The following is a 25063-nucleotide window of genomic DNA, read 5'->3' as shown; positions in this document are numbered from 1 at the left end:
ACATTTTGAATATTTCATCATCCCATCCTTCTGCCTGCTATGTCCATTCCACAATCACTGCCAAGTACCATTTGGATGTTAGTCACAAACTCATCACACTGTGGCTTATAGCGCAGCGCAGCTTCTGCTTGTTTCTCTCCACATGTAATATTTAGGTATGTTGAGCTCAATGGCAAAATGAATTTTAATCAAAGCCAAATACATAGCGGCTTGCAAGCTGAAGGGACCTGAGGTGATTTTTGGTTTTCCAGAGGTAGTTTTGCTTATTCATCCTTGGTGCCAACTCTTTGCCTGCAGCCTGTAATCCTCTCGCCTCAAATCTGTTAAGATGAATAGTGTTCTGGAGGTGTGCTATACTTTGCTTGAGATTCCGAATGGAGCCCTCGGGCAGCTAGTTGTAGGAATTCAGTACTTTGTATTCAGTATTTCATAAATGACTAAAGAGCAATTTATTCAGGGCACAGTGTTGATAGGCTGAGAGCCAGAGCTGTAGTTTGTAAAGTATGTCACCTCCCCCCTCCCCACTCATTTTCTTTGGGGGAGATAGTGGCTTACAGTACAGTTTTGACACATGAGTACCATTCCTCATTTTCCTATAAGTATCTGCAACACACTTCTCACCCTCAGCTTAGGACTTGGTTCAACATCTTGCAGCAGGACTCCAAAGCCCCCCTTACCCCTCTTTTCCCCTCCTTCTCCAGGGTCCTTTGCTTTGGTGCAATACACCATGTCCAGGCCATGTTTCACTTTGTTTTTCCTTTCTGTCTGGTTTCTGAAGTTCCACTGTAAGTAAAATCATCTGGCATTTATTCTTTTTAAATTTTTTTTGGCCTCCATTGTTATTGGCTTGGTGCCTGCACTACAAATCCACTGCTCCTAGAGGCTATTTTTTCCCTTTTGTTGCCCTTGTTGTTTATCATTGTTTTTGTTATTATTGTTGTTGTTACTGTCATTGTTGTTATCTAGGACAGAGAGAAATCAAGAGAGGAGAAGAAGACAGAGAGGGGAGAGAAAGACAGTCACTTGCAGACCTGCTTTACCACCTGTGTTGGGGCTTGAACTGGGATCCTTAACGCTGGTCCTTGTGCTTCGTGCCATGTGTCCTTAACCCGCTGCACCGCCCAGCTCCCAAAGTAGCTAATTCTAATTTAATTTTATCAGATTCAAAACTTTCCTAGCTTTTTGAGGAGAGAAAACTGCTTTTCCAGAGTCTCTGGAGGTGAATGCCAGACCTGAAGAAGGTTTGAAAAACCCCTCTGGAGTCTTAGTTCAGGAACCCAGTCTAGCTTGGATTGGCTTACTTCAGCATCTCTACTGGTTGGTTTGCTTGTTTGTTTATTTATTTATTTGTTTATTGCCTCTGGGATCATCGCTGGAGCTTGGTGCCTGCACTATGAATCCATTGCTCCTGGAGGCCATTTATTTCCTATTTTTGTTGCTCTTGTGGCTGTTATTATTGCTATTGTTGTTGGGTAGGACAGAGATATGAGGGGAAGACAGAGAGGGAGAGAGAAAGACCTGCTTCACCGCTTGTGAAGTGACCCCCTTGCAAGTAGGGGCCGGGAGCTTAAATTGGGATCCTTATGCCGGTCCTTGCTTTGTGCCATGTGCACTTAATCCGCTGTGCTACCAACTGCCCCTCCCCCCATACTTCTCTTTTTTACTTAACAGGATTCCTTTGAGATATATCCAAGATGAAGCAAAAGAGATGACTCCCCCCCCTTTACTGGGGGGATTAATGGTACACTGTTGACAGTCAAATACAGTAGTTGATACAAGTGTAACATTTCTTATTTTCTACCTGACAGTCTAACCTCCCACTAGGTCCTCCTCTGCCATCTTGTTTTAGGGCTTGAACACTCTTCAGCCCCCCACCCCAGAGCCCTTTACTTTGGTGCAGTACACCAAATCCAGTCAAGTTCTGCTTTATGTTTTCCTTTCTGTTCTATTTCTTTTTTAAGTTTTATTTTTGTTATTTTTATTTGAGAGGAGAGAGTGAGATAGAGAGGGAGAAAGAGAGCTCTCTACAGCATTGCTTCACCGCTCATGAGGCCACCCCCCTCTGCAGGTTGGGACTAGGGGGCTTGAATGTATCCTTGCACATGGTAACATGCTCTCAACCGAGTGAACCCCCACCCAGCCCCCAAATGTTTTTCTTTGCCATACTTACTTCTGGGGGGGGGGCAGTGAAAGCCAGTAATGACAAAAAAATTAAAATCAATAAAGTAAAAATGATGCGTATGAGGCTTAAATGACCAAATTTAGCTATTAGATAATGATACTCAGAGCAAGAATATTATGTAGGGTGGGCTAGGTATTGTGGTAGAGTTTAGTGTTCTCTACATACAATTATAAAATACCCTCCCCCACATATAATAGCTGCTATTGTTTATTGAATTGCCTGCAAGGATCACCAGGATTTAAAGGGAAAATCTGGATGTTCGAACTAAACCTTTGTGGACTGTTCAAGCCCTGTCCTGTCTGAAATAGAGAAATAATGCCTGCTTGTTCTTTTAGCATTTAGAAGGAAGCAGTTCTCCCATGTTACCCTCCCGCCTGTCCCCCAGCGGGGAAACAGCAGGGAGAGCCTGCATTGACATCATAGGCACTAAACCTGCCCAGGGACATCTGCCTCTCATCATGATGGATAACAGTGTAGCCACAGCACCACCTACTGGCGCAGCAACTGAAGCCATGCTAAATGCAGAAGTTGAGAAATACAGCCCAAGTAGTAATGGTTCAAACTGTAAAGGACCACACACACACAGATCTGGAAAAAATGTCAGAGACTGAGTTTAGAAAACTTATGAAGCCATTTCGAGAAACTAAATTTAACACACAGAAACAAATTCAAGAACTCAGAGATCTTTTTAATAAGGAGTTACTAGACATGGGGGTGGGAACCCCAAAATTCCCAGTAGAACCGCAGGGTGTGAAGGACACTTTGAATGCAGTTGTGGCTCAGATAGCAGGCCCAGGAAGAAGACCAAATTAGGTTGCGGAGAGAATATCTGTGCTAGAAGACATCCTTTTAAAAATTCACTTGGTTATGGGGCCAGGTGGTGGTGCAGCTGGTTGAGCATACATGTTATTTATAATGTGTAAGGACCCAGGTTCAAGCCCCTGGTCCCCTCTTGCAGGGGGAAGGCAGGTGGTTGTGCAGCTGGTTGAACATATATTTTATAATGTGTAAGGACCCAGGTTCAAGCCCCTGGTTCCCACCTGCAGGGGGAAGGCTTTGCAAATGGTGAAGCAGTGCTGCAGGTGTCTCTCTGTCTCCCCCCTTCTCTATCACTGTCTTCCCTCTCGATTTCTATCTGTCTCTATCTCATAAATAAATAAGTATAATAAAAGTTTGTTTTAAAAAAAAGGGCAAGAGAAAAAATTTTGTTAAAAAAATTCACTTGGTGAATTTAAAAGCTGTTAGAGAAGAAAGGTATAGGAAAAATGATGCACTTCTTTGTGAAATAGCAGACTTCATCAGAAAGTCAGATGTGAGAATTACTGGGATCCTTGAGGAAAAAGAGGAGAATAGAACTGAGGACATAGTCAAAGAAATCATAGTAGAAAATTTTCTGCAACTAGGTAGCATTCAAAACATAGAAATCCAGGAAGCTGAATGAACACTCTAGTCTGAAGGTCTCTCTCTTCCTCTTTATCTCCTCAAATCCTGTCTGTCCTAGCAAATAAAAAAATAATGCACCCCCCCAAAAAAAAAAAAGAAAGAATGGACCAAAGAACTAAATAGTCTTCTAAAGAAGATACACATGGCCCACAGATTTATAAAGAAATGTTCCACATCACTTATCTTTAGGAAAATGCAGATTGAAAGTACACTGAGATTCCATCCCACACTTGAGAGAATAGTCTATATCAACAAAACAGGCATGGCAGGTGTTGACCATGTTGTGGAGAACAAAGGACTCTGCTCTACTGCTGATAGGAATGCAGACTGGTGCGGCCCTTTTGGAAGACTCTGGAGAATCCACAAATAAATAAAATGCATTACTTTATGATCCAGCAATGCCACTCTCCGGTGCTTACCAAAGGACACTCACAGGAACTGAAAAATATGTATACCCCCTCTGCTCATAGCTACATTATTCACAATAGCCAAAGGTTGGAGGCAACCTAAATGCCCATTGATAGATAACGGTCTAAAGAAATTAAGGGGACTGTAATCTATGGAATAATACTCTACAATATAAAATACAAAATAGACGGAACTGCAGGTGATTGCTCTTTGAGAGGTGAGAGATGAAATACAACTAATGGATGCTTTCCCTTGTAGAATCTAGAGAACTGATACAGATGAACTTAGAAAACAAACAAACAAACCCCAAACCAGAAGCAAGCAAACTGCTTCTCAGACTCTGTGAGAACTGTGGCAGTCATCTCAGGGAGATTACAGGGTAGGGCCACAGAATTTGATGCTGGGTGTGGTGTGGAATGATAGTCTTCCAATCTTACAACCCGTTATTAATCATAAAAAAAGAGGAGAAAAATGGGGTTTGGATATATCTCCATGTTTAAAGAGAGACAGGAAGATGACTGTGAGTTTATTCTCCCTGGAAATATACAAATTCAGTAATAAGATAGCGTTGTGGCAAAATGGGGAGCCTCTTAAACCAGCCTTGTCCCTATGATATTGCTCTCGGCTCTTGTCTTTTTGTATGGGCAGGTAGGCGACTTATTCTTTCTCTCTGTAACCACTTTGCTAGGAACACTATTCCACTTGCAGGCTTACTTGTATCATTGACTTTAAGTATGTATCTTTCTTTACTTTCTTTTTGTCTGTCAGTGGGTACAAGTCTATATAGTCTGTTGGAAAGAAAAATACTTCCAATAATTAGCCCTTGTGCTGTGTTATACATTTATTTAAAGAATGCAATAGGAATACAGGTTTCTTCTTCTGTGTATGTATTGAGTATTATTTTTATTATTTCTGTAGGATTCGCCTATGTAGACTAGAGATTTTTTTTCCTCATCATCACACTTACTCTGAGATGACATTTTTATTCATTTATTCATTCATTCAAACACACTCATACACACGCATGGAGAGAAAGACAGGGACAGAGAGAGAGGAAGAAATGCCACAGTGGGGACTGGGCATTGGTATACTCGGTTAAGCATACATAGTACTATGCACAAAGACCTGTGGAAGGACCTGAGTTCGAGCCCTTGGCTCACTCACCATCTGCAGATGAGGACGCTTTATGAGCAGTGAAGCAGGCCTGCAGTGTCTTTCTCTCCATATCTTCTCCTCTAAATTTCTTTCTGTCCTGTCAAATAAATAGAGGAAGAAACGGGGGTGGGAAGGAGGCCGCCAGCAACTGTGGATTCCTAGTGCCAGCACTGTGCCCCAGTGATAACTCTGGAGACAAAAACAGAATGAAAGAAAAGAAAAAGAAATACCGTAGCGCCATACCGAATACCATGCCAAAGCTCACCCCAGAGTTGGGGCATTCCCATGAGGTGCTCTGGGTCAAATGCAAGTTGTGTATTTGGCAAGGCACAAGACCCTCGTAGCTGAGGCTTTACTTGACCCCACGTAGAGAATTGTATATGCAGGTTCGCTCAGAGTTTCATCTGTCTGCAGCTGTAACTTCTAGTTGTTCAAAATATTTGTTGCTATACTTCCAGTTATGCAGTCCAGTCTTTAAAAGACAGACTTTGCGGGAATCGGGCGGTAGTGCAGCGGGTTAAGCGCAAAGCGCAAGGACCGGCATAAGGATCCCGGTTCCAGCCCCAGGCTCCGCACCTGCAGGGGAGTCCCTTCACAAGCGGTGAAGCAGGTCTGTAGGTGTCTGTCTTTCTCTCCCCTTCTCTGTCTTCCCCTCCCCCCTCAATCTCTTTCTGTCCTATCCAAAATAACGACATCAAAAACTACAACAATAAAACAAGGGCAACAAAAGGAAATAAATAGAAAAAAAAAAAAGACAGAATTGTTGTCCAGCTAGTGAGGATGTGAATCCTGACTGTGAATTTGTACAAACTTCTTGAATTTTCAGTATACAGTTTCTGGGTTTTTTTTTTTTTTTTTTTTTTTTGCTTTTTAAAAAATATTTATTTCCTTTTTGTTGTCCTTGTTGCTTTTATTGTCGTTGTAGTTATTATTATTGTTGTTGATGTCATCGTTGTTGGATAGGACAGAGAGAAATGGAGACAGGAGGGGAAGACAGAGAGGGGGAGAGAAAGACAGACACCTGCAGACCTGCTTGAACTGGGATCCTTACGCGGTCCTTGCGCTTTGCTCCACGTGTGCTTAACCCGCTGCACTACCACCTGACTCCCTACAGTTTCTGTTTTAAAATGGGGATATTAGTCTCAACTGTTAGCGGCTCATTTTTAAACTGAATGAGATGACATATTAACGTCCTACTATACCGTTCACCTCAAAGAAAGGAGCCGAGATGGCAGCTGCATTATTTGTTTTCAGATCACTTCTTTGGTTATTAGAGTCTCTTCATCCTGTGTCTTCCCTATTCATTTTGTGTTTTCTCAAAAACATTTCTTCATGTCTCCCACAGGACTTTGTTTCTACTGTTATTCGGTTGCTTGACAGCCCCTCAACGTCCATTAGAGCAAAATCCTTCCTGGTTCTTTTATACGTCTTGACCTATAACCATGAGATGCTGCTGCTCTGCTGCCAAGCAAGGTAGGATCTTCCCTGATGATTTCATCACAAGCCGTAGCCTGGTATTTGCTTTATTAGTAGGATGTGCTTCACGTGGTACTGAGTTCATTAATTTAAAAAAAAAATTGTTAGTTTTTTAATATTGATCAATATGATTATAAGATAGCAGAGGTACAATTCCACACAGTTTCCAACACCAGAGTTCTTGTGTCCTATCCCCTCCATTGGAAGCTTCCCTATTCTTTAAATTAAAAAAAAGTTTTAAAATAATATTTATTTATTTTCCCTTTTGTTGTCCTTGTTGTTTTTTATTGTTGTCATAGTTATTGTTGTTGTTATTGATGTTGTTGTTGGATAGGACAGAGAGAAATGGAGAGAGAAGGGGGAGACAGAGAAGGGGAGACAAAGATAGACACCTGCAGACCTGCTTCACCGCCTGTGAAGCGACTCCCCTGCAGGTGAGGAGCTGGGGGCTCGAACCGGGATCCTTACTCAGGTCCTTGTGCTTTGCGCCACATGTGCTTAACCCGCTGCGCTACCGCCCTCTTTAATTTTTTAAGCCTTTATTATTAAATAGAGACAGAGAATTGAGAAGGAAGGGGAAGATAGAGAGAGACAGAGAGATACCTGCAGCCCTGCTTCACCATTCATGAAGCTTTCCCCCTGCAGGTGGGGACCAGTGGCTTGAACCTGGGTCCTTGCACACTGTAATGTGTAAGTTTAACCAGATGCCTCATTGCCTGATGCCCTGCTGCCCTACTTTATCCCTCTGGGAGTATGGACCAAAATTCTTCTTCTTTTTTAAAAAATATTTATTCCCTTTTGTTGCCCTTGTTGTTTTATTGTTGTAGTTATTATTGATGTCGTCATTGTTGCATAGGACAGAAAGAAATGGAGAGAGGAGGGGAAGACAGAGGGGGGAGAGAAAGACAGACACCTGCAGATCTGCTTCATAACCTGTGAAGCGACTCTCCTGCAGGTGGGGAGTTGGGGGCTCGAACCGGGATCCTTACACCGGTCCTTGTGCTTTGCGCCACGTGTGCTTAACCCGCTGCGCTACCGCTGGACTCCCCGGACCAAAATTCTTTATGGGGTGCAGAAGATGGAGGGCCTGTGGCTTTTGTTGAATTCATTTTCCTAGGTTTTCCCTCAGGATTTAATATTTCACTTGTGACCTCATTTTGGATACCCTGAAAATCCAAAGACTACTGGATCTGAGGGAAATAGGGTGGTGGGAAGCTGCTGGAGTTAACCTAGCAGGACAATCCCAGGAAGGCATTCATGTTGCTTCTAGTTTTCATCTCTGAGAAACATTCTCTACTTGGGATGTGCTTGTATGTTTCATCATGGTACCTTTCTGGAGTAAGTCCCTGAGAGCCCAGAGGAGCAGCTAGGTAAAGTAGGGGAAGGGTAGGCTTGGGTTTGGGAAGGTGTGGATTAGTGGCAGCAGAGAGATGGCTCACCTGTTCCTCCAGAAGAGGCCGTTCTTCTGTGTTCTCATTTGGCTGCGTCCTGATGAATGCCTCCTAACCATCTAGCCCGTGCTCTTAAAACCCAGAGGATCCCTCAAAATATGGTTTAATATATGTTTCTGAGGAGAACCTAGATGTGGCATACTTTTTCTTGTAAACAGCCAGGGCATACATATTTTACTATTTGTGTGTAAAGAGTCAAAACTGTGGATTTTATTTTACTATGGATTTTATTTTACTGTGGATTTTATTTTACTCCCATCCTGCCTCTCTCTTTACCTAGTGGGGTGGGGTTCTGAGGAATCAGAGCTCCAGGACACATTGGTGGGGTTGTCTGTCCAGGGAAGTCTGGTTGGTTCCTACTCATGACCACAGAATGTGAGCTCAGATCTTCAGGGATGCAGAGGTCACATACGCTCCTAAGCTGAATATCTATTTATAGTTACAAACCATCTATTTATAACCATCTATTTATAGTTACAAACCCACAGGCTCCCATACCCTGCCGGGAAGAACAGAGGGAATAACAGCCAGTGTGCTGCGCTTTAAGAACTGAGATAATTGCACCGAAGTAAAAGACTGGGGTGGGGGGTGGGGGGAGTACAGGTCCTGGAAAAGGATGTCAGAGGACATAGTGGGTGTTGTATTGTTATGTGGAAAACTGAGAAATGCATAGGCATGTACAAACGATTGTATTTACTATAAAACATTAATTTCCCAATAAAGAAACTAAGAAAAAAAAGGAATTGAGATAATATTGAAACAACTGTTAATTTCCACAACTGTGAACTCTTAATACCTTATTTATACACAAGTCAATCTAACAAGTGTCATTAGTGAATTGAAAAGTACTGGGAAGGAGGCTAGGCAGTGGCACACTGGGCTAAGCACACATAGTGCAAAGTGCACGGACCCTGCTTCGAGTCCCTGACTCCCCACATGCAGGGGTCGTCGCCTCATAGGCTGTGAAGCAGGTCTGCAGGTGTGTGTCTATCTCTCTCCCTGTCTCCCCTCCCCTTGCAATTTGTCTCCGTTCTATCCTATAAAATGGAAAAAATGGCCGCCAGGAGCAGTGGGTTTATAGTGCTGGTACTGAGCCCCAGTGATCATCCTGGAGGCAAAAAAAAAAAGAAGGAAAAGTACTTAGCGAGGGACCTCATAACACACCATGTGCAATGGTAAAACCAAGAAGAAACACTGGAGAAATGGCCCAGGACAAAAGGCCCCCAATTGTAGAAGCACCTAAGAATGAGGACGACACCCAAACACTCATTGAGGCGTTAGTCACAGGACAGAAGAAAGCTCTGTCTTCCCGTCCTCTGGATTTCTCTCCACCATATTCAACAATAAAGACAGCAATAACAGCAACAAGAATGATAAACAATAAGGGCAACAAAAGTGGAAAAATGGCCTCCAGGAGCAGTGGATTCATAGTGCAGGCACCTTGGAGTAAAAAAATAATAATAATAATAAAAAAGGATCCTGAAGGCTGCAAGAGAAAAACAAAAGAGTCACCTACAGAGGAAAACCCATAAGATTAGCCGCAGATTTCTCCACACAAACACTACAGGCCAGAAGAGAATGGCAACATATCTATCAAGTGCTCAATGAGAAAGGCTTTCAACCAAGACTACTATATCCTTCCCCCGCCCCCCTGGGGTTATTGCTGGGGCTCAGTTCCTGCACCATGAATCCACTGCTCCTGGAGGCCATGTTTTCCCTTTCCCCCTTTGTTGTCCTTGGTGCTGTAGCCTTGTTGTGGTTATTGTTGTTGTTGATGTCGTTCGTTGTTGGATAGGACAGAGAGAAATGGAGAGAAGAGGGAAGACAGAGAGGGGGAGAGAGAGATAGACACCTGCAGACCTGCTTCACCGCCTGTGAAGCGACTCCCCTGCGGGTGGGGAGCCGGGGGCTCGAACCAGGATTCTTCTGCTGATCCTTGCGCTTTGTGCCACATGCGCTTAACCTGCTGTGCTACCGCCCAACCCCCAAGACTACTGTATTCTGTTAGTCTGTCATTCAGACTAGATGGAGGCATAAAAACCTTCTCAGACAAACAACAGTTGAAAGAATCAACTATCACCAAGCCTGCCCTGAAAGAAGTTCTGAAAGGTCTCCTAAATAGTCAGACCACCATAAATAGGACCTATATCAGAACACTCTAAAAATCTATAAGAATGATGTTAAAATATCTTCAATCTTTGATATCAGTAAATGTCAATGGCCAAAATTCACCTATTAAAAGGCAGAGAGTAGGAATATGGATCAGAAAACACAACCCAACAATAGGCTGTCTACAGGAAACCCACCTAACTCAACAAGACAAACACAGACTCAAAGTGAAAGGATGGAAACCTATCATACAAGCCAAAAAGAAAAAAAATCTTTCTGGAAAATCTTTCCTGACTACTTAGTTTTCATTGACTTTCCTCTAGTCTCTATTTAAAATTATACCACATAACTGGGGTTAGTTGGTGATGCACATGTTACAATGTGCAAGGACCAGAGTTCAAGTCCCCAGTCCCTACCTTCAGGACGAAAGCTTCACAAGTGATGACATAGCCCTATAGGTCTCTCTCTCTCTCTTTCTCTCCATTTCACTCTTCCTCTGGATTTCTGGTTGTCTTTATGCAATAAATAAATAAAGATAATAAAAAAGTTTAAACTATAAAAAAAGAAAGAATAAAAGTCCTGGGCCAGATTGTTTTACAAATGAATTCTACAAAATCTCCAAGGAAGAGTTAATACCTCTACTTTTAAAACTCTTCCAAAAGACTGAAGACACAGGAATACTCCCTCCCAGCTTCTGTGATCCCTGCCAACATCACCCTGATACCAAAAGCAGACAGGGACACAACCCAAAAAAGAAAACTACAGACCAATGTCTCTGATGAACATAGATGCTGAAATATTGAAGAAAATTCTAGCTAGACAGCACAGTATATTAAAAAGATTGTTCATCATGACCAAGTTGAGTTTATCCCAGGAACGCAAGGCTGCTTCAATATACATAAATCAATCAATGTGATCTACCACATCAATAAAAGAAAAACCAAAAAACCACATGATTATATCAATAGATGCAGAGAAAGCCTTTGACAAAATCCAATATCCCTTTATGATCAAAACACTACAAAAAATGGGAATAGATGGAAAATTTCTCAAAATAGTGGAGTCCATATATAGAAAACCTACAGCCAACATCATACTCAATGGTGAAAAACTAGGAACCATTTCCTCTTAGATCAGGTACTAGACAGGGCTGCCCACAATCTCCCTTACTACACAGCATACTGTTCTTGTTCTAAGTCACTGCCAATCCCATTAAGCCAATACCCAGGAATCAACTTGTACCGGTACTTCTAGCCACATAGCAGTTTACTTATTTATTTATTTGATGGGACTCAGGCTTCATTTGTGCAGGATTTTACCACCCCAGACCTTTTTTTTTTTTTTTAAAAGAAAAATTTACCCAGAGACAGAGAAAACAGAGAGGGTGAGATACCACAACACCAAAGCTTCCTCCATCACCACAACACCTCCCGTTTGGTGCCAAGAGTCTACCCTGGGCCACAAATGTAGCAGTGCTGGCACCCTGCTTTTTGAGCTGCATTCCTGGCCCCATATGTCACAGGAAACATAGGGTAGTACACATTAATATTGTTTGGGGCTCAGCTGACTTAGAGGATTCCCTTTTAAGGGCTCCTTCAGGTTTGGTTTACAGTGCTTTCACAGTCTGTCTTGATTCTTGATGGATCATGTTTTTTTTTTTTTTTTTTTGCCTCCAGGGTTATTGCTGGGGCTAGGTGCCTTCACTATGAATCCACTGCTCCTGGAGACTGTTTCTTTTCCCTTTTTGTTTTATCATTGTTGTTATTATTGATGTCGTCGTTGTTGGATAAGACAGAGAGAAATGGAGAGAAGAAGGGAAGAGAGAGGGCGAGAGAAAGACAGACACTTGCGGACCTGCTTCACTACTTGTGAGGTGACCCCCCTGCAGGTGGGGAGCCCAGGGCTCGAACCGGGATTCTTCTGCCGGTCCTTGCGCTTTGTGCCACGTGGGCATAACCTGCTGCACTACCTACTGTCTGACCCCCTGATGGAGTATGTTTGTACTGAGCTGTTCACTAACCAGACTCAGGATTTGTCCTCTTCAGTCAATCGGTAATGATAAAATTTTAAAGTCACGATCAAGTTAGGGAAGGCCGTGTAGCTACGAGTTGAAGAGATCTGAACTTCTTCCCTGGCAACTTAGAAGGACTGGCTGGAGCTGTTCAAGCTCTGTCCCCTACACTGAGTGCTCCCCTTGGTGGTGGGCTGCTGCAGTGTGGCTTGGTGTGCCAGTTAATGATAGGGAACTCAGGTCCCTCAGTGGCATTTCGGGAGTATTAATCTGCTAGTGGCAAAGATAAAGGGCAAGAGGGAGGAAGCCAGACAGGCAATTAGGAGGCCTAAGTGTGCAGGTGAAGAGGAGAAACAGAAAGGGACATGAGAGAAAGGAACTGTCTGCCTGGAAAAGGTGTGGATGGATGAAAGGCTAGGTCCCAGTGAGAAAGTGTTGGGAGCATGGCGCATTTGCATTGTCAGAGGTCAATTATAAGAGCTTGCGTGGTGGAGATGCCTTAGAGAGATGACACTGAGAGGGGTGAGGGGATACTACTAAACCCCTTTAGTAATTCTGTAGAAAAGGTTTAGAATGAGAGGCCAGCACGCTGCTCCAGCACCTTCAGTACAGGCGACTAAACTTGGGGCGTGTCCTGTGCTCTACTCTGGAGCTGCCCCCTGAGATGCTGAGAAGGTGTGGTTTTATAAAACAATGGCCAATCAATGCAGTTAGGACTTGAAAAGAGAGGGGGGGGAGCCATACTTCTTGCTTTAACACCCCCCCTTTTGGGGGGTATCCTTTTTCTGAGATTTGTAGAGACTGTGTATCCACCATCAAACATTTTTCTTTTTTTTAATATTTATTTTATTTATTCATTCCCTTGTTTGCCCTTGTTTTATTGTTTTAGTTATTGTTGTCATTGTTGTTGGACAGGACAGAGAGAAATGGAGAGAGGAGGGGAAGACAGAGAGGGGGAGAGAAAGACAGACACCTGCAGACCTGCTTCACCGCCTGTGAAGCAACTCTCCTGCAGGTGGGGAGCCAGGGCTGGAACAGGGATCCTTGTGCTTTGTGCCATCTGCGCTTAACTCGGCTGTGCTACAGCCCAACTCCCACATTTTTTCTTTTTACTACAGCCCTGCTCAGCTCTGGCTGATGAGGGTAAAAGGGATTGAACCTTGTACTTCGGAGCCTCAGGCATGAGAGTCTCTATCTAGCCTCCACCTGTATCCACCAACTAAAACAAAAAAAAACAAACAAAAAAAAAACCAGTAGCTTCCAAATACACAGACTAAATAGAAGTTCAATTCTTTTTCCATTTTTAAAATTAATTTTATCGAGGTGTTAGTGGCTCACAGTCTAGTCTTAACACATAGGCACAGCCTCTCATCTCCCCTTAACTGGAGACACCCCAGCACCCCAGTGACCCTTCATGTTGTCCCTTCCCCAGAGTCCTTTGCTTTGGTGCCATCTGCCACAGCCAGTTCAAATTCCACCTGATGTTTCCCCTTATTGTTCTTTGCATCATCAGCATGATGCCTTCAAGTTTCTGATTTCCTCCTCAGTTTCTTTACTGGTTCTTCCTATTTGGACCTCACCCCTGGACCTTCTTCTTTTTTCTTTTTCTTTGTCATTTCTGTCCTAAGATGATTTCAATCAATTGAGTGATTTCTTAAGCCATCTACCTGCTAATTTCTACCTACATATATCCTCTTGTTCCAGGTAATGTTAGTTTTAACATATTCAGTGGTACACGTAAGGGGAGTCTGCAACACACCAAATAGTCTTCATAATTCTGTTTCTTCTTCCAGACCCTTCCATCTCAGTAGCACTGAAAAGACTCAGTAGAGGGCTGGGGCGACAGCATAATGGCTCTGCAAAGACTTTTTTTTTTTTTTGCCTGGTGGTCTTTTTAATTTTTCCTTTTTCTTAGATAGAGGCTGGGAGATGAGGAGGAGGAGACAGACCTGCAGCACTGTCCCATTGCTTGTGAAGCTTCCCACTTGCAGGCGGGGACGAAGGATAGAAGCTGGGTCTTTGTGCCTGACAGTGTGTGAGCTTTACTGGGCGAGTCACCAGGTGGCCACTGCATTCTGTCTTAAAACTCCTAATTAGGGGCCCGGCGGTGGCCTCCAGGAGCAGTGGATTCATAGTGCAGGCACTTCTTCTTCTTCTTCTAGCGTTTGCCCTTCTTCCGTAGCCAGTCAACAGCGTCAGGTTGAGCCTGATGTAAAGTTTTGAGACCTCCTTTGAATCTGGAGAGGTGGCAGTCATTGACTATGTGGGTCATAGTCTGTAGCCGCAGGGGCAGTTCGGGTCGTCTCTGGCTCCCCAGCGATGGAACATAGCGGCGCACTGGCCATGGCCTGTTCAATAGTGATTGAGGAGGGCCCAATCGTAACGTGCTAGGTCAAAGCCGGGTTGACGCTTGCAGGGGTCTGTGATGAGGTGTTTGTTCTTGACCTCAGCTGACTGCCAACTCTGTTTCCAAGAGTCTGGAACAGAGAAGTTCAGTGTAGGCGTAGGGGACCGGATTGGGTGACGAGACGTCAAGCGTTGGACAGGGTGGGTGAAGATATCCGTGTATGTTGGCAGGTCCGGTCGAGCGTAGACGTGGGAAATGAACTTAGATGATGCCGCATCCCGACGAATATCTGGCGGGGCGATGTTGCAGGCACTGAGCCCCAGCAATAACCCTGGCATTACCAGTGACATTACCAGTCTGGCACTGAGTCCCAGCAATATTCCTGGCAGCAAATAAAATAAAATAACAAAACTCTGGATAGCACAGGCAGGACAAAAGAAGATCAGAGAGAAACAACTAGATTAGGTCAGCTAAGAAACTACGGTAATTTGGTGTGACTTGGTGAGATTCCGGAGAGCTTTATGAGTTGAAAGGTGAACCGCAAAGTCAAACTCGGACTGGGTTTGGTGTACTGCACTGAAGGAAAGGACTGTAAGGGTAGAGGGGCTTTCGGGTCCTGGCACATAATGGTAGAGGAGGACCCAGGTTTGAGGTGAGAGTGTTTTGCAGAAAACTGGAAAATTTTATACATGTACCAACAACTGTATTTACTGTAGACCATTAATCCACCTAATAAAATTTTTAAGCAGTGGGCCAGGGGATGGCACAGCATTGGACTCTCAAGCATGAAGTCCCATGTTCAGTCCCCAACAAAGCATGTACCAGAGTGATAGATGTCTGGTGTTCTCTCTCTCTCTCTGCTCCTATCTTCTCAAAAATAAATAAAATACTAAAATATGTATTTTTCTACAAAAATTAATAAATAAAATGAAACATAAGAACAGAAAATAGTCTATACCAGTGTATCATTTTTAGAGAACTAAGTACATAGTAAGTACAATAATAAATATTTAGAATTATAGGTGGGTGCTGATTTCATCAAATTCTAAGAGGTATTTATATTCAAAAAATAAATCTTTTTTTGACTTTCCATTGAAAATTGTATTTAAAATTTTTTTTATTATTTATTTAAGAAAGGAGACATTAACAAAACCATAGGATAAGAGGGGTACAGCTCCACACAGTTCCCACAACCCGATCTCCATATCCCATCCCCTCCCCTGATAGCTTTCCTATTATCTATCCCTCTGGGAGCATGGATCCAGGGTCGTTGTGGGTTGCAGAAGGTGGAAGGTCTGGCTTCTGTAATTGCTTCCCCACTGAACATGGGCGTTGACTGGTCAATCCATACTCCCAGTCTGCCTCTCTCTTTCCCTAGTAGGGTGGGGCTCTGGGGAAGCGGAGCTCCAGGACACATTGGTGGGGTTATCAGTCCAGGGAAGTCTGGTTGGTGTCATGCTGGCATCTGGAACCTGGTGGCTGAAAAGAGAGTTAACATACACAGCCAAACAAATTGTTGAACAGTTATAGACTTAAAGGCTGGAATAGTGCAGATGAAGTGTTGGGGGGGTACTCCCTGCAGACTCTTTTGTACTTCTGCTTTCAGGTATATATTTTCCCCTGGTTTATGGACACGTGTGAACATATGCTCTATCTCAGGGGATCTGGACTGTATCCAGGTTTGGGGATTTTATTGGGGAGTGGACCACCTGGAATGGTATTAGAGGATACTATGAAAGGAAAGGTCTCACCTGAGTGATGAAGCTGAAGGGTTGTCATTCCATACCTGAAGTCTCTGGACACAGTCTGAAATGAAGCATGTTGGGGTGGCACTCATTGCGTTGATTAGGTTTTGGTCTACGGATGCAATATTATTTGGTATGAATTGAGAGAAGCATGCAGGAAAGTGGGCCTCACCCTAAGGTTCCAGGACTGGGGGAAATATAGACTCTATGGTCTAAATGTGAAGTTCCTGCTGTTTTAGGGAAGACAATGGATAGTTATTGTTATCATCACATTATTTGGTAATTGGGTTAACTTTGAAAAGTCCCTTTGTTAGAATTTGCTGTATAATACCCAACATCTTGTATATAGCTGTGCTACCGGTTGCTTCTATTCTCCCTGATCTAAGCTTTTGAGAGAGTCAACATATGAAAGACTCAGCCTGTGTATTCAAAAGACTCAGTCTGTGTTTTAAAAACACAGAGACATAGAATCAATTTTTCCCCTCTCATTAATTAAATAGTGGTTTATATGACTACATTTTAATAGGAGTGTACATAAACATCATTCCCACCACCAAAAGACTGTGTCCCATCCCATTCACACACACCCCCCGCCCCGCTGCCCTGGGAAGCAGAATGTCCACCCTCCCCCTCACCACAGGGTTTTTACTTTGGTGCCCTGCTCTCAATGTAATCAGATCCTGCTTTTAGTTTCCCTTTCTGTTTTTCTTTCTCAACTTCTGTTGATGAGTGGGATCATCCCATACTCATCTTTATCTTTCTGACTTAGTTGACTTAACATAATTCCTTCTATCTCCATCCAAGATGGGTCAGTTAAGGTGGGTTCATTGTTCTTAATAGCTGCATTGTATTTTCATATTATAATCAGGATTGCCCTGAGTCCCATTAACCACACAGTGTTCGTACCAGATTATTCCAGCATTCCTGTGGGAGCTGAGTCATGAGAGGATGTGGCAGGGGTGAAATAACAGAAGCACAGAGGCTAGGAGGCTGGCAGTATAGCCTGGAAGAGATGCTAGTGTCGTAGCCAGACTAGGGTGGGGGGATCCTGATGGAAACATGTAGGTAAATAGGAGTGGGGCACATTTTGGAGGCAGAGTCAATAAGATTTGGTGCTGGGGCAGGCAAAATAGCTCACTTAGCAAGGACCTGGGTTCGAACCCCCTGTCCCCACCTGCAGGGGGGGGAGCTTTGCAAGTGGTGAGGCAATCCTGCAGGTGTCTCTCTCTCTCTCTGTCTCCTTCCCTCCCTATCTGCCCCTATCCTCTCAATTTCTGGCTCTCACCAATAAATAAAGATAATAAAAATAATCTTTAAAAAATAGCTCATATGGACATCTAATCTTTGACAACGGGGCCCAGACTATTACATGGGGAAAGCAGAGTCTCTTCAACAAATGGTGTTGGAAACAATGGGTTGAAACATGCAGAAGAATGAAGCTGAACCACTGTATTTCACCAAATGCAAAAGTAAATTCCAAGTGGATCAAGGACTTGGATGTTAGACCACAAACTATCAGATACTTAGAGGAAAATATTGGCAGAACTCTTTTCTGCATAAATTTTAAAGACATTTTCAATGAAACGAATCCAATTACAAAGAAGAATAAGGCAAGTATAAACCTATGGGACTACATCAAATTAAAAAGCTTCTTCACAGCAAAAGAAACCACTACCCAAACCAAGAGACCCCTCACAGAATGGGAGAAGATCTTTACATGCCATACATCAGATAAGAGTTTAATAACCAACATATATAAAGAGCTTGCCAGACTCAACAACAAGACAACAAATAACCCCATCCAAAAATGGGGGGAGGACATGGACAGAATATTCACCACAGGGAGTCGGGCTGTAGCGCAGCGGGTTAAGCGCAGGTGGCGCAAAGTGCAAGGACCGGCATAAGGATCCCGGTTTGAACCCCGGCTCCCCACCTGCAGGGGAGTCGCTTCACAGGCGGTGAAGCAGGTCTGCAAGTGTCTGTCTTTCTCTCCCCCTCTCTGTCTTCCCCTCCTCTCTCCATTTCTCTCTGTCCTATCCAACAACGACAACAACAATAATAACTACAACAATAAAACAACAAAGGCAACAAAAGGGAATAAATAAATAAAATAAATATTAAAAAAAATTAAAAAAAAAAAAGAATATTCACCACAGAAGAGATGCAAAAGGCAGAGAAACACATGAAAAAATGCTCCAAGTCTCTGATTGTCAGAGAAATGCAAATCAAGACAACAACGAGATACCACTTCACTCCTGTGAGAATGTCATACATCAGAATAGGTAACAGCAGAAAATGCTGGAGAGGGTGTGGGGTCAAAGGAACCCTCCTGCACTGCTGGTGGGAATGTTAATTGGTCCAACCTCTGTGGAAATCAGTCTGGAGAACTCTCAGAAGGGTAGAAATGGACCTACCCTATGACCCTGTAATTCCTCTCCTGGGGATATATCCTAAGGAACCCAACACATCCATCCAAAAAGATCTGTGTACACATATGTTCTTGGCGGCACAGTTTGTAATAGCCAAAACCTGGAAGCAACCCAGGTGTCCAACAACAGATGAGTGGCTGAGCAAGTTGTGGTCTATATACACAATGGAATACTACTCAGCTGTAAAAAATGGTGACTTCACCATTTTCAGCCGATCTTGGATGGACCTTGAAAAAATCATGTTGAGTGAAATAAGTCAGAAACAGAAGGATGAATATGGGATGATCTCACTCTCAGGCCGAAGTTGAAAAACAAGATCAGAAAAGAAAACACAAGTAGAACCTGAACTGGAATTGGCGTATTGCACTAAAATAAAAGACTCTGGGGTGGGTGAGTGGGTGGGGAGAATACAGGTCCATGAAGGATGATGAATGACACAGTGGGGGTTGTATTGTTAAATGGGAATCTGGGGAATGTTATACATGTACAAACTATTGTATTTACTGTTGAATGTAAAACATTAATTCCCCAATAAAGAAATAAATTATAAAAAAAAGATTAAAAAAATAGCTCATTAGATAGTGTGCTGCTTTACCATGTGTACAACTCATCTCTAAGACTGGCCTCACCATGTAGGAGGAAGCTTCTGTGCTCTAGTGCCTTTCTCTTTCCTTCCCTCTCTGCCTCTCTGCCTTACTGTCTCTTGGGGAAGCAATTCCAGAAGCCAGACCTTCCACCTTCTGTATCCCACAATGACCTTAGTTCCATACTCCCAGAGGGATAAAGAATAGGAAAGCTATCAGGGGAGGGGATACGGAGTTCTGGTGGTAGGGACTGTGTGGAGTTGTACCCCTCTTATCCTATGGTTTTGTTAATGTCTCCTTTTTTAAATAAATAAAAATAAAAAAAAGATGACAGTAAACTGGATTGATGATGAAAAAAAAAAGGTTAGTCAGAGGCTTGAGCTTGAGTATTTGGATAAAGAATGTTACTGGATCCTTTTTTTTTTAAAAAAAAAAATAATGAAAGACAGAAAGACCAGAACATTGCTCAGCTCTGGTTTGTGGTGGTTCTGGGAGCTGAGCTTAGGACCTTGCAGCCTCAGGCATGAAAGTCTTTTGCAGGGGGTCAGGTGGTAGCGCAGCGGGTTTAGCACATGTGGTGCATAGCACAAGGACCTGCGTAGGGACCCTGGTTCGAGTCCCCAGCTCCCCACCTGCAGGGGAGTCGCTTCATAGGCAGTGAAGCAGGTCTGCAGGTGTCTATCTTTCTCTCCCCCTCTCTGTCTTCCCCTCCTCTCTCCATTTCTCTCTGTCCTATCCAACAATGAACAACATCCACAATAACAATAATAACCACTACAAGGCTACAACAACAAGGGCAACAAAAGGGTAAAAAAAAAATGGCCTCCAGGAGCAGTGGCTTCATGGTGCAGGCACTGAGCCCCAGCAATAACCCTGGAGGCAAAAAACAAACAAACAAAAGCAAACCTACTCCTAATTAGGCCAGTGATGTTCTCTTCATTCAGAATATAATTCAGGGTTCTTGTCACAACCTACCCGTGCTTGGAGCCTGGTATCTCTTTGGTCTTTCCTTCCCTGTGTTCTAGCAATACAAGAGAACAGCAAGCATGTACTTGCCTTTGGCCAGTTGCCTGTACTTGCCTGACTGTTGGGGACGTTTGCCCCGGCGTCTGCAGTGCTTGCTTCTCCCGGTCTCTGCTTGTAGGCCCCCTCTGTCCACAAAGGCTTCTTGGCTAAGTGGTTCATTTCCGACTCTCTCCTAGACTTAGACCACACAAACTACTTTCTGGTTTTGAGTTGCTGGTTTTGAGTTGCTGATTTTTTCTTCCCATTTAAATACACGTCACATTGGAGAAAAAAAAAAATACACGTCACATGAGCTGTGTATCTCCCAACTAGAAACACGCCTGGCACACAGTAGACACTTGTACTCATTGAATAAACAGTTGAATGTCATCAGCCTTGTGGTACGTGAGCTCATTTGACACGAGGCATTACCCTGATGTCAGTACTAGAAATATAAGCAAGTGTAGGACCTGAAAGGTTGGACACAGAAGCATGTACTTAGAGCTAGAGCTAGCGAGTACAGCGTAGAAGGTCGGTGACTGGATCAGCAGAGCAGGTGTATGTGAAGTAGGCACAGCGGGTGGGGGGTTGGTCCCATATGGAAACTTTGTGCCATGTGCACTTCACCCTCTGTGCTACCGCCTGACTCCTTTTTTTTTTTTTTTTTTTTTAATTTTATAGCACAGCTCTGCTCAGCTCTGCCTGATGGTGGTGTGGGGACTTGAACCTGGGACCTCAGAGCCTCAGGCAGCAGAGTCTTTGCAGAATCTGTTATTTCCCTCCTGTTCTCTCTATAAGGAGTGAGCAGATTAGTGGGAGTGAATCATGGAGGGGAAAGGAAGGACTTAATGTCCCAGGGAGAGATTATCCAATGAAAGGTAGTGCTGGTATTGGGATGAAGGATGGCCTTTTGTAGTTTACTTGGGTGGCCTTTCAGATCGCTAGTCAAAATTTTTAGAAACAGGGAATATCTGTTTCAGTTTTGCTGGAGAGTGGCTGTGAAGTGTTTATGGATACTGAATGTTTTCACATTTCCTCCATAGAATGTGAACTTTTTTTTTTTTTTTTTTTAGTAACTAATGTCACCTTGTTATTTAAGTCAGCTAATTCTCCTATAGCCTGTTCAGACTTGTCCTCTGATGGGAAAGTATTGGGTAAAGCATGCTTCTAAAGTTAGCATTGGATGGTTATGGATTCCCCCTCAGTTCTTTATTCCTTCCAGAGGTAATCAATATTTTCTTGGGTGTGTTAATAGTCTTGTATACTATTTTTTTCTTTAAAGAAAAGATGGTGATTAAGAAGTACAATACTGGGGGCCGGGTGGTGGCGCACCTGGTTGAGCCCACATGTTGCAGAAGTACAATGCTAAATGTAATAGTGGATCACTTAACATTTGGAGGAAAATTGATTCCATATAGGGAAGGGAGAATTTGTATTCTTAGACTTTAAATTTTGGCGGGAATTCTTTTGCATTCTCTGATTTCTAAAACAAACATTCTGTTTTTTTCTTGCTCCTGTTTCTGGCATCCCTTTAACTTACACGAAGGATTTCCTGGAAGTTGAACTCAGAATTTTTTTCTTTTTTTTTTTAAAGTACATTTTTTAAATTTTTAAAAATCTTTATTTGTTGGATAGAGGCAGTCAGAAATTGAGAGGGAAGGGGTGATAGTGAAGGAGAGAGACAGAGAGACACCTGCAGCACTGCTTTACCATTTGTGAAGCTTTCCCCCTGCAGGTGGGGACCAGGGGCTCGAACCTGGGTCCTTGTGTACTGTAACGTGTGCATTCAACCAGGTGTGCCACCACCTGGCCCTGAATACTCAGAATTTTTTTTAAATGTGTATTTATTCCCTTTTGTTGCCCAAAACTCAGAATTTTTAACCATGGTGATTTGCAAGAGTGGAGTTAGAAATTTTTAACATTTCATCCTTCACAAGATTCTTCAGAGTTTATTGCACTAAACACTATGAGGAAGGAGCAGAAGGGAAGGGTAGAGACTGTGTTGAGGTCCTGGTGCCCAGCAGCAGAAATAGACCTACACTGGGGGTGAGAATGTCTTGCAGTCACCTTTCGTAGGGAGATGAGAAATTGTATCCATGTGTCCACAACTATATTTGATGAATGTTGTAAAGAAAAACTCTTCAGTGAGTAATGTTGGCTCCTTCCTAGTTCTCAGCGTGTTTACCTTTTATACATCCTCATCCTAGCCACTTACAGCCCATCACAAAACAAACCTCTCTGGGGGCTGGGTGGTAGCACACAGGGTTAAGTGTACATGGTGCAAAGTGCAGGGACCAGTATAAGGATCCTGGTTCGAGTCCCTGGCTCCCCACCTGCAGGGGGTTGCTTTATATGCAGTGAAGCAGATCTGCAGGTGTCTGTCTTTCTCTCCCCTGCTCTGTCTTCCCCTCCTCTCTCAGTTTCTCTGTCCTATACATCAACAACAGCAAGGGCAACAAAATTGGAAAAATAGCCTCCAGGAGTAGTGGATTCATAGTATAGGCACTGACCCCCAGCAACAATGCTAGAGGCAAAAAAAAAAAAGAGCCAACCAAACCCCTCTCTCTTTTTCCATCTCTCCTTTTCTTTTTTTACTTTATTATTGGATAGAGACAGAAATTGAGAGGGGGTTGGGGAGAGAGAGGGGGAGAGACAGAGAGACACCTGCTGCCCTGCTTCACCACGTGTGAAGCTCCCTCCTTGCAGGTGGAGACCAGGGGCTGGAACCTGAGTCCTTGTGCACTGTAATGTATCTCTTTTTCCATCTACCTGCTCAAAACATTAGAAGCTCCTTTGATACATTCTCTTAAAAGACAAAACTACTGACATGATACTCCCACTGCTGCTCTTTCTTCCTCAACCCACCGTCATCTGCCTCTGACTTCCATCTCTGAAAGGACACCAGCAGCCTGCATGGTAGCAGATCCAGTGGCTATGTCTGTCTTCACCGATCTTCACAAGTCCGTAGTACTCAAGGGTTGTAGTCACTTCTGTCTTCTACATTCGACGATATCACTGTGCAGTTTTTCTTCATTTATTTATTTATTTATTATTTATTTTTATTTATTTTGCCTCCAGTGTTATTGCTGGAACTCAGTGCCTGCACTATGAATACACTGCTCCTGGAGGGCATTTTGTTCCCCTTTTGTTGCCCTTTTTGTTTATTGTTGTTGTCATTGCTGCTGTTGTTGGATAGGACAGAGAGAAATGGAGAGAGGAGGGGAAGACAGAGGGGGGAGAGAAAGATAGACACCTGCAGACCTGCTTCACTGTCTGCGAAGTGATTCCCCTGCAGGTGGGGAGCCGGGGGCTTGAACCTGGATCCTTATGCCAGTCCTTGCGCTTTACCACTTGGCCCCCTACCACTTACCACTTACCACCTGGCCCCCTAGGCAGTATTTTTTACTTACCACTTGGCCCCCTAGGCAGTATTTTTTAAATGCTTCTTCTTCCTTTTTTTTTTTTTTGTTTTGATAACACAACACTTTTGATAACATAGATAACCTTTTCTTTGCATTTTGACTGGTATTTGTTGGAGTGTGGATAAGGCTGTTATCCATGATCAAAACAGGATGCAAACAGTTTGAATTTGTTCTTAATGTGTGTGTGTGTGTGTGCGCACATATGTGCGCACATGTACCTGTGAGAGAGAGACACTAAAGTACCACTCCATCATCCATGGTGTCCTCTTTGCTTTTGTCTTTCTTATTTTCTTTCTTTCTTTTTTAAATTTCTTTATTGGGAGATAAATGTTTTACACTCTACAATAAATACAATAGTTTGTACATGCATAACATTTCCCAGTTTTCCATATAACAATACAAACTCCACTAGGTCTTCTGTCATCCTTTTTGGACCTGGATTCTCCCCCCACCCCAGAATCTTTTACTTTGGTGTAATATGCCAGTTCCAGTTCAGGTTCTACTTGTGTTTTCTCTGTTGATCTTGTTTTTCAATTTCTGCCTGAGAGTGAGATCATCCCATATTCATCCTTCTGTTTCTGACTTATTTCACTTAACATGAATTTTTCAAGGTCCATCCAAAATTTATTTGGGTCTTCTCTCTATTTTGTCTTGTGTGTCTGGCTAAAGGTTTGCCAATTTTGTTCACTCTTTCGAAGAGTCAACATTTACTTTCGTTGATCTTTTGTATGGTTTTCTTATTTTTAATGTTATTTATTTCTTCCCTAACTTAAGTGATTTCTGTCCTTCTAGTTGCTTTAGGGTTCCTTTGTTCTTCTTCTAGGTCTTTAAGGTGTGCCATCAGACTGTTTATTTGTGATTTTTCTTGTTTCCTACAGTGTGCTTGTATAGCTATGAACTTCCCTCTCAGTACTGCCTTAGCTGTGTCCCAAATATTTTGATAGCTTGTGTCTTCGTTTTCACTGAACTCTTGAAAAATTTTGATTTCTTCCTTTATTTCCTCTTTTATCTAGTAGTTGTTAGGTAGTGTACGATTGAACTTCCACATTTTGGGACTATTAGTAATAGTTTCTACTGTTTTCTGTAGTTCCACTATTTTGTTACCCTGTTCTGATACTGTTTTAGCTTGTTCAGCTAGTTATGTTTTTAGCTCAGCTATTTCTGCTTTCAGCTCTCTAATAACCTTGAGATAATTAGTATTTTCTTCCAGAGTCTCATTTGTTGTTTCTGCGTTTCTGATGACAATTCTTTCAAACTCTTTACTCACTTCTGTGATTATTTCCTTAACTAGTGTTT

At 43.0% G+C, this 25063-nt stretch overlaps 1 protein-coding gene across 5 annotated transcripts in view; it reads left to right on the top strand.

Annotated features, from left to right (window-relative positions):
• ULK4 (unc-51 like kinase 4) overlaps window positions 1-25063 on the top strand; it is a 511677-nt gene that overhangs the window by 123026 nt on the left and 363588 nt on the right. For all 5 annotated transcript variants that reach the window (XM_060180360.1, XM_007517784.3, XM_060180362.1 and 2 more), the window contains one exon: window positions 6534-6661. In XM_060180360.1, coding sequence (XP_060036343.1) covers window positions 6534-6661 — 128 coding nt within the window. The remainder of the gene's footprint in view (window positions 1-6533; window positions 6662-25063) is intronic.

The sequence above is a fragment of the Erinaceus europaeus genome, chromosome 21, assembly GCF_950295315.1.
Source record: "Erinaceus europaeus chromosome 21, mEriEur2.1, whole genome shotgun sequence".
In the NCBI taxonomy this organism is placed as follows: domain Eukaryota; kingdom Metazoa; phylum Chordata; class Mammalia; order Eulipotyphla; family Erinaceidae; genus Erinaceus; species Erinaceus europaeus.
This window is presented reverse-complemented; position numbering and strand designations above follow the sequence as displayed.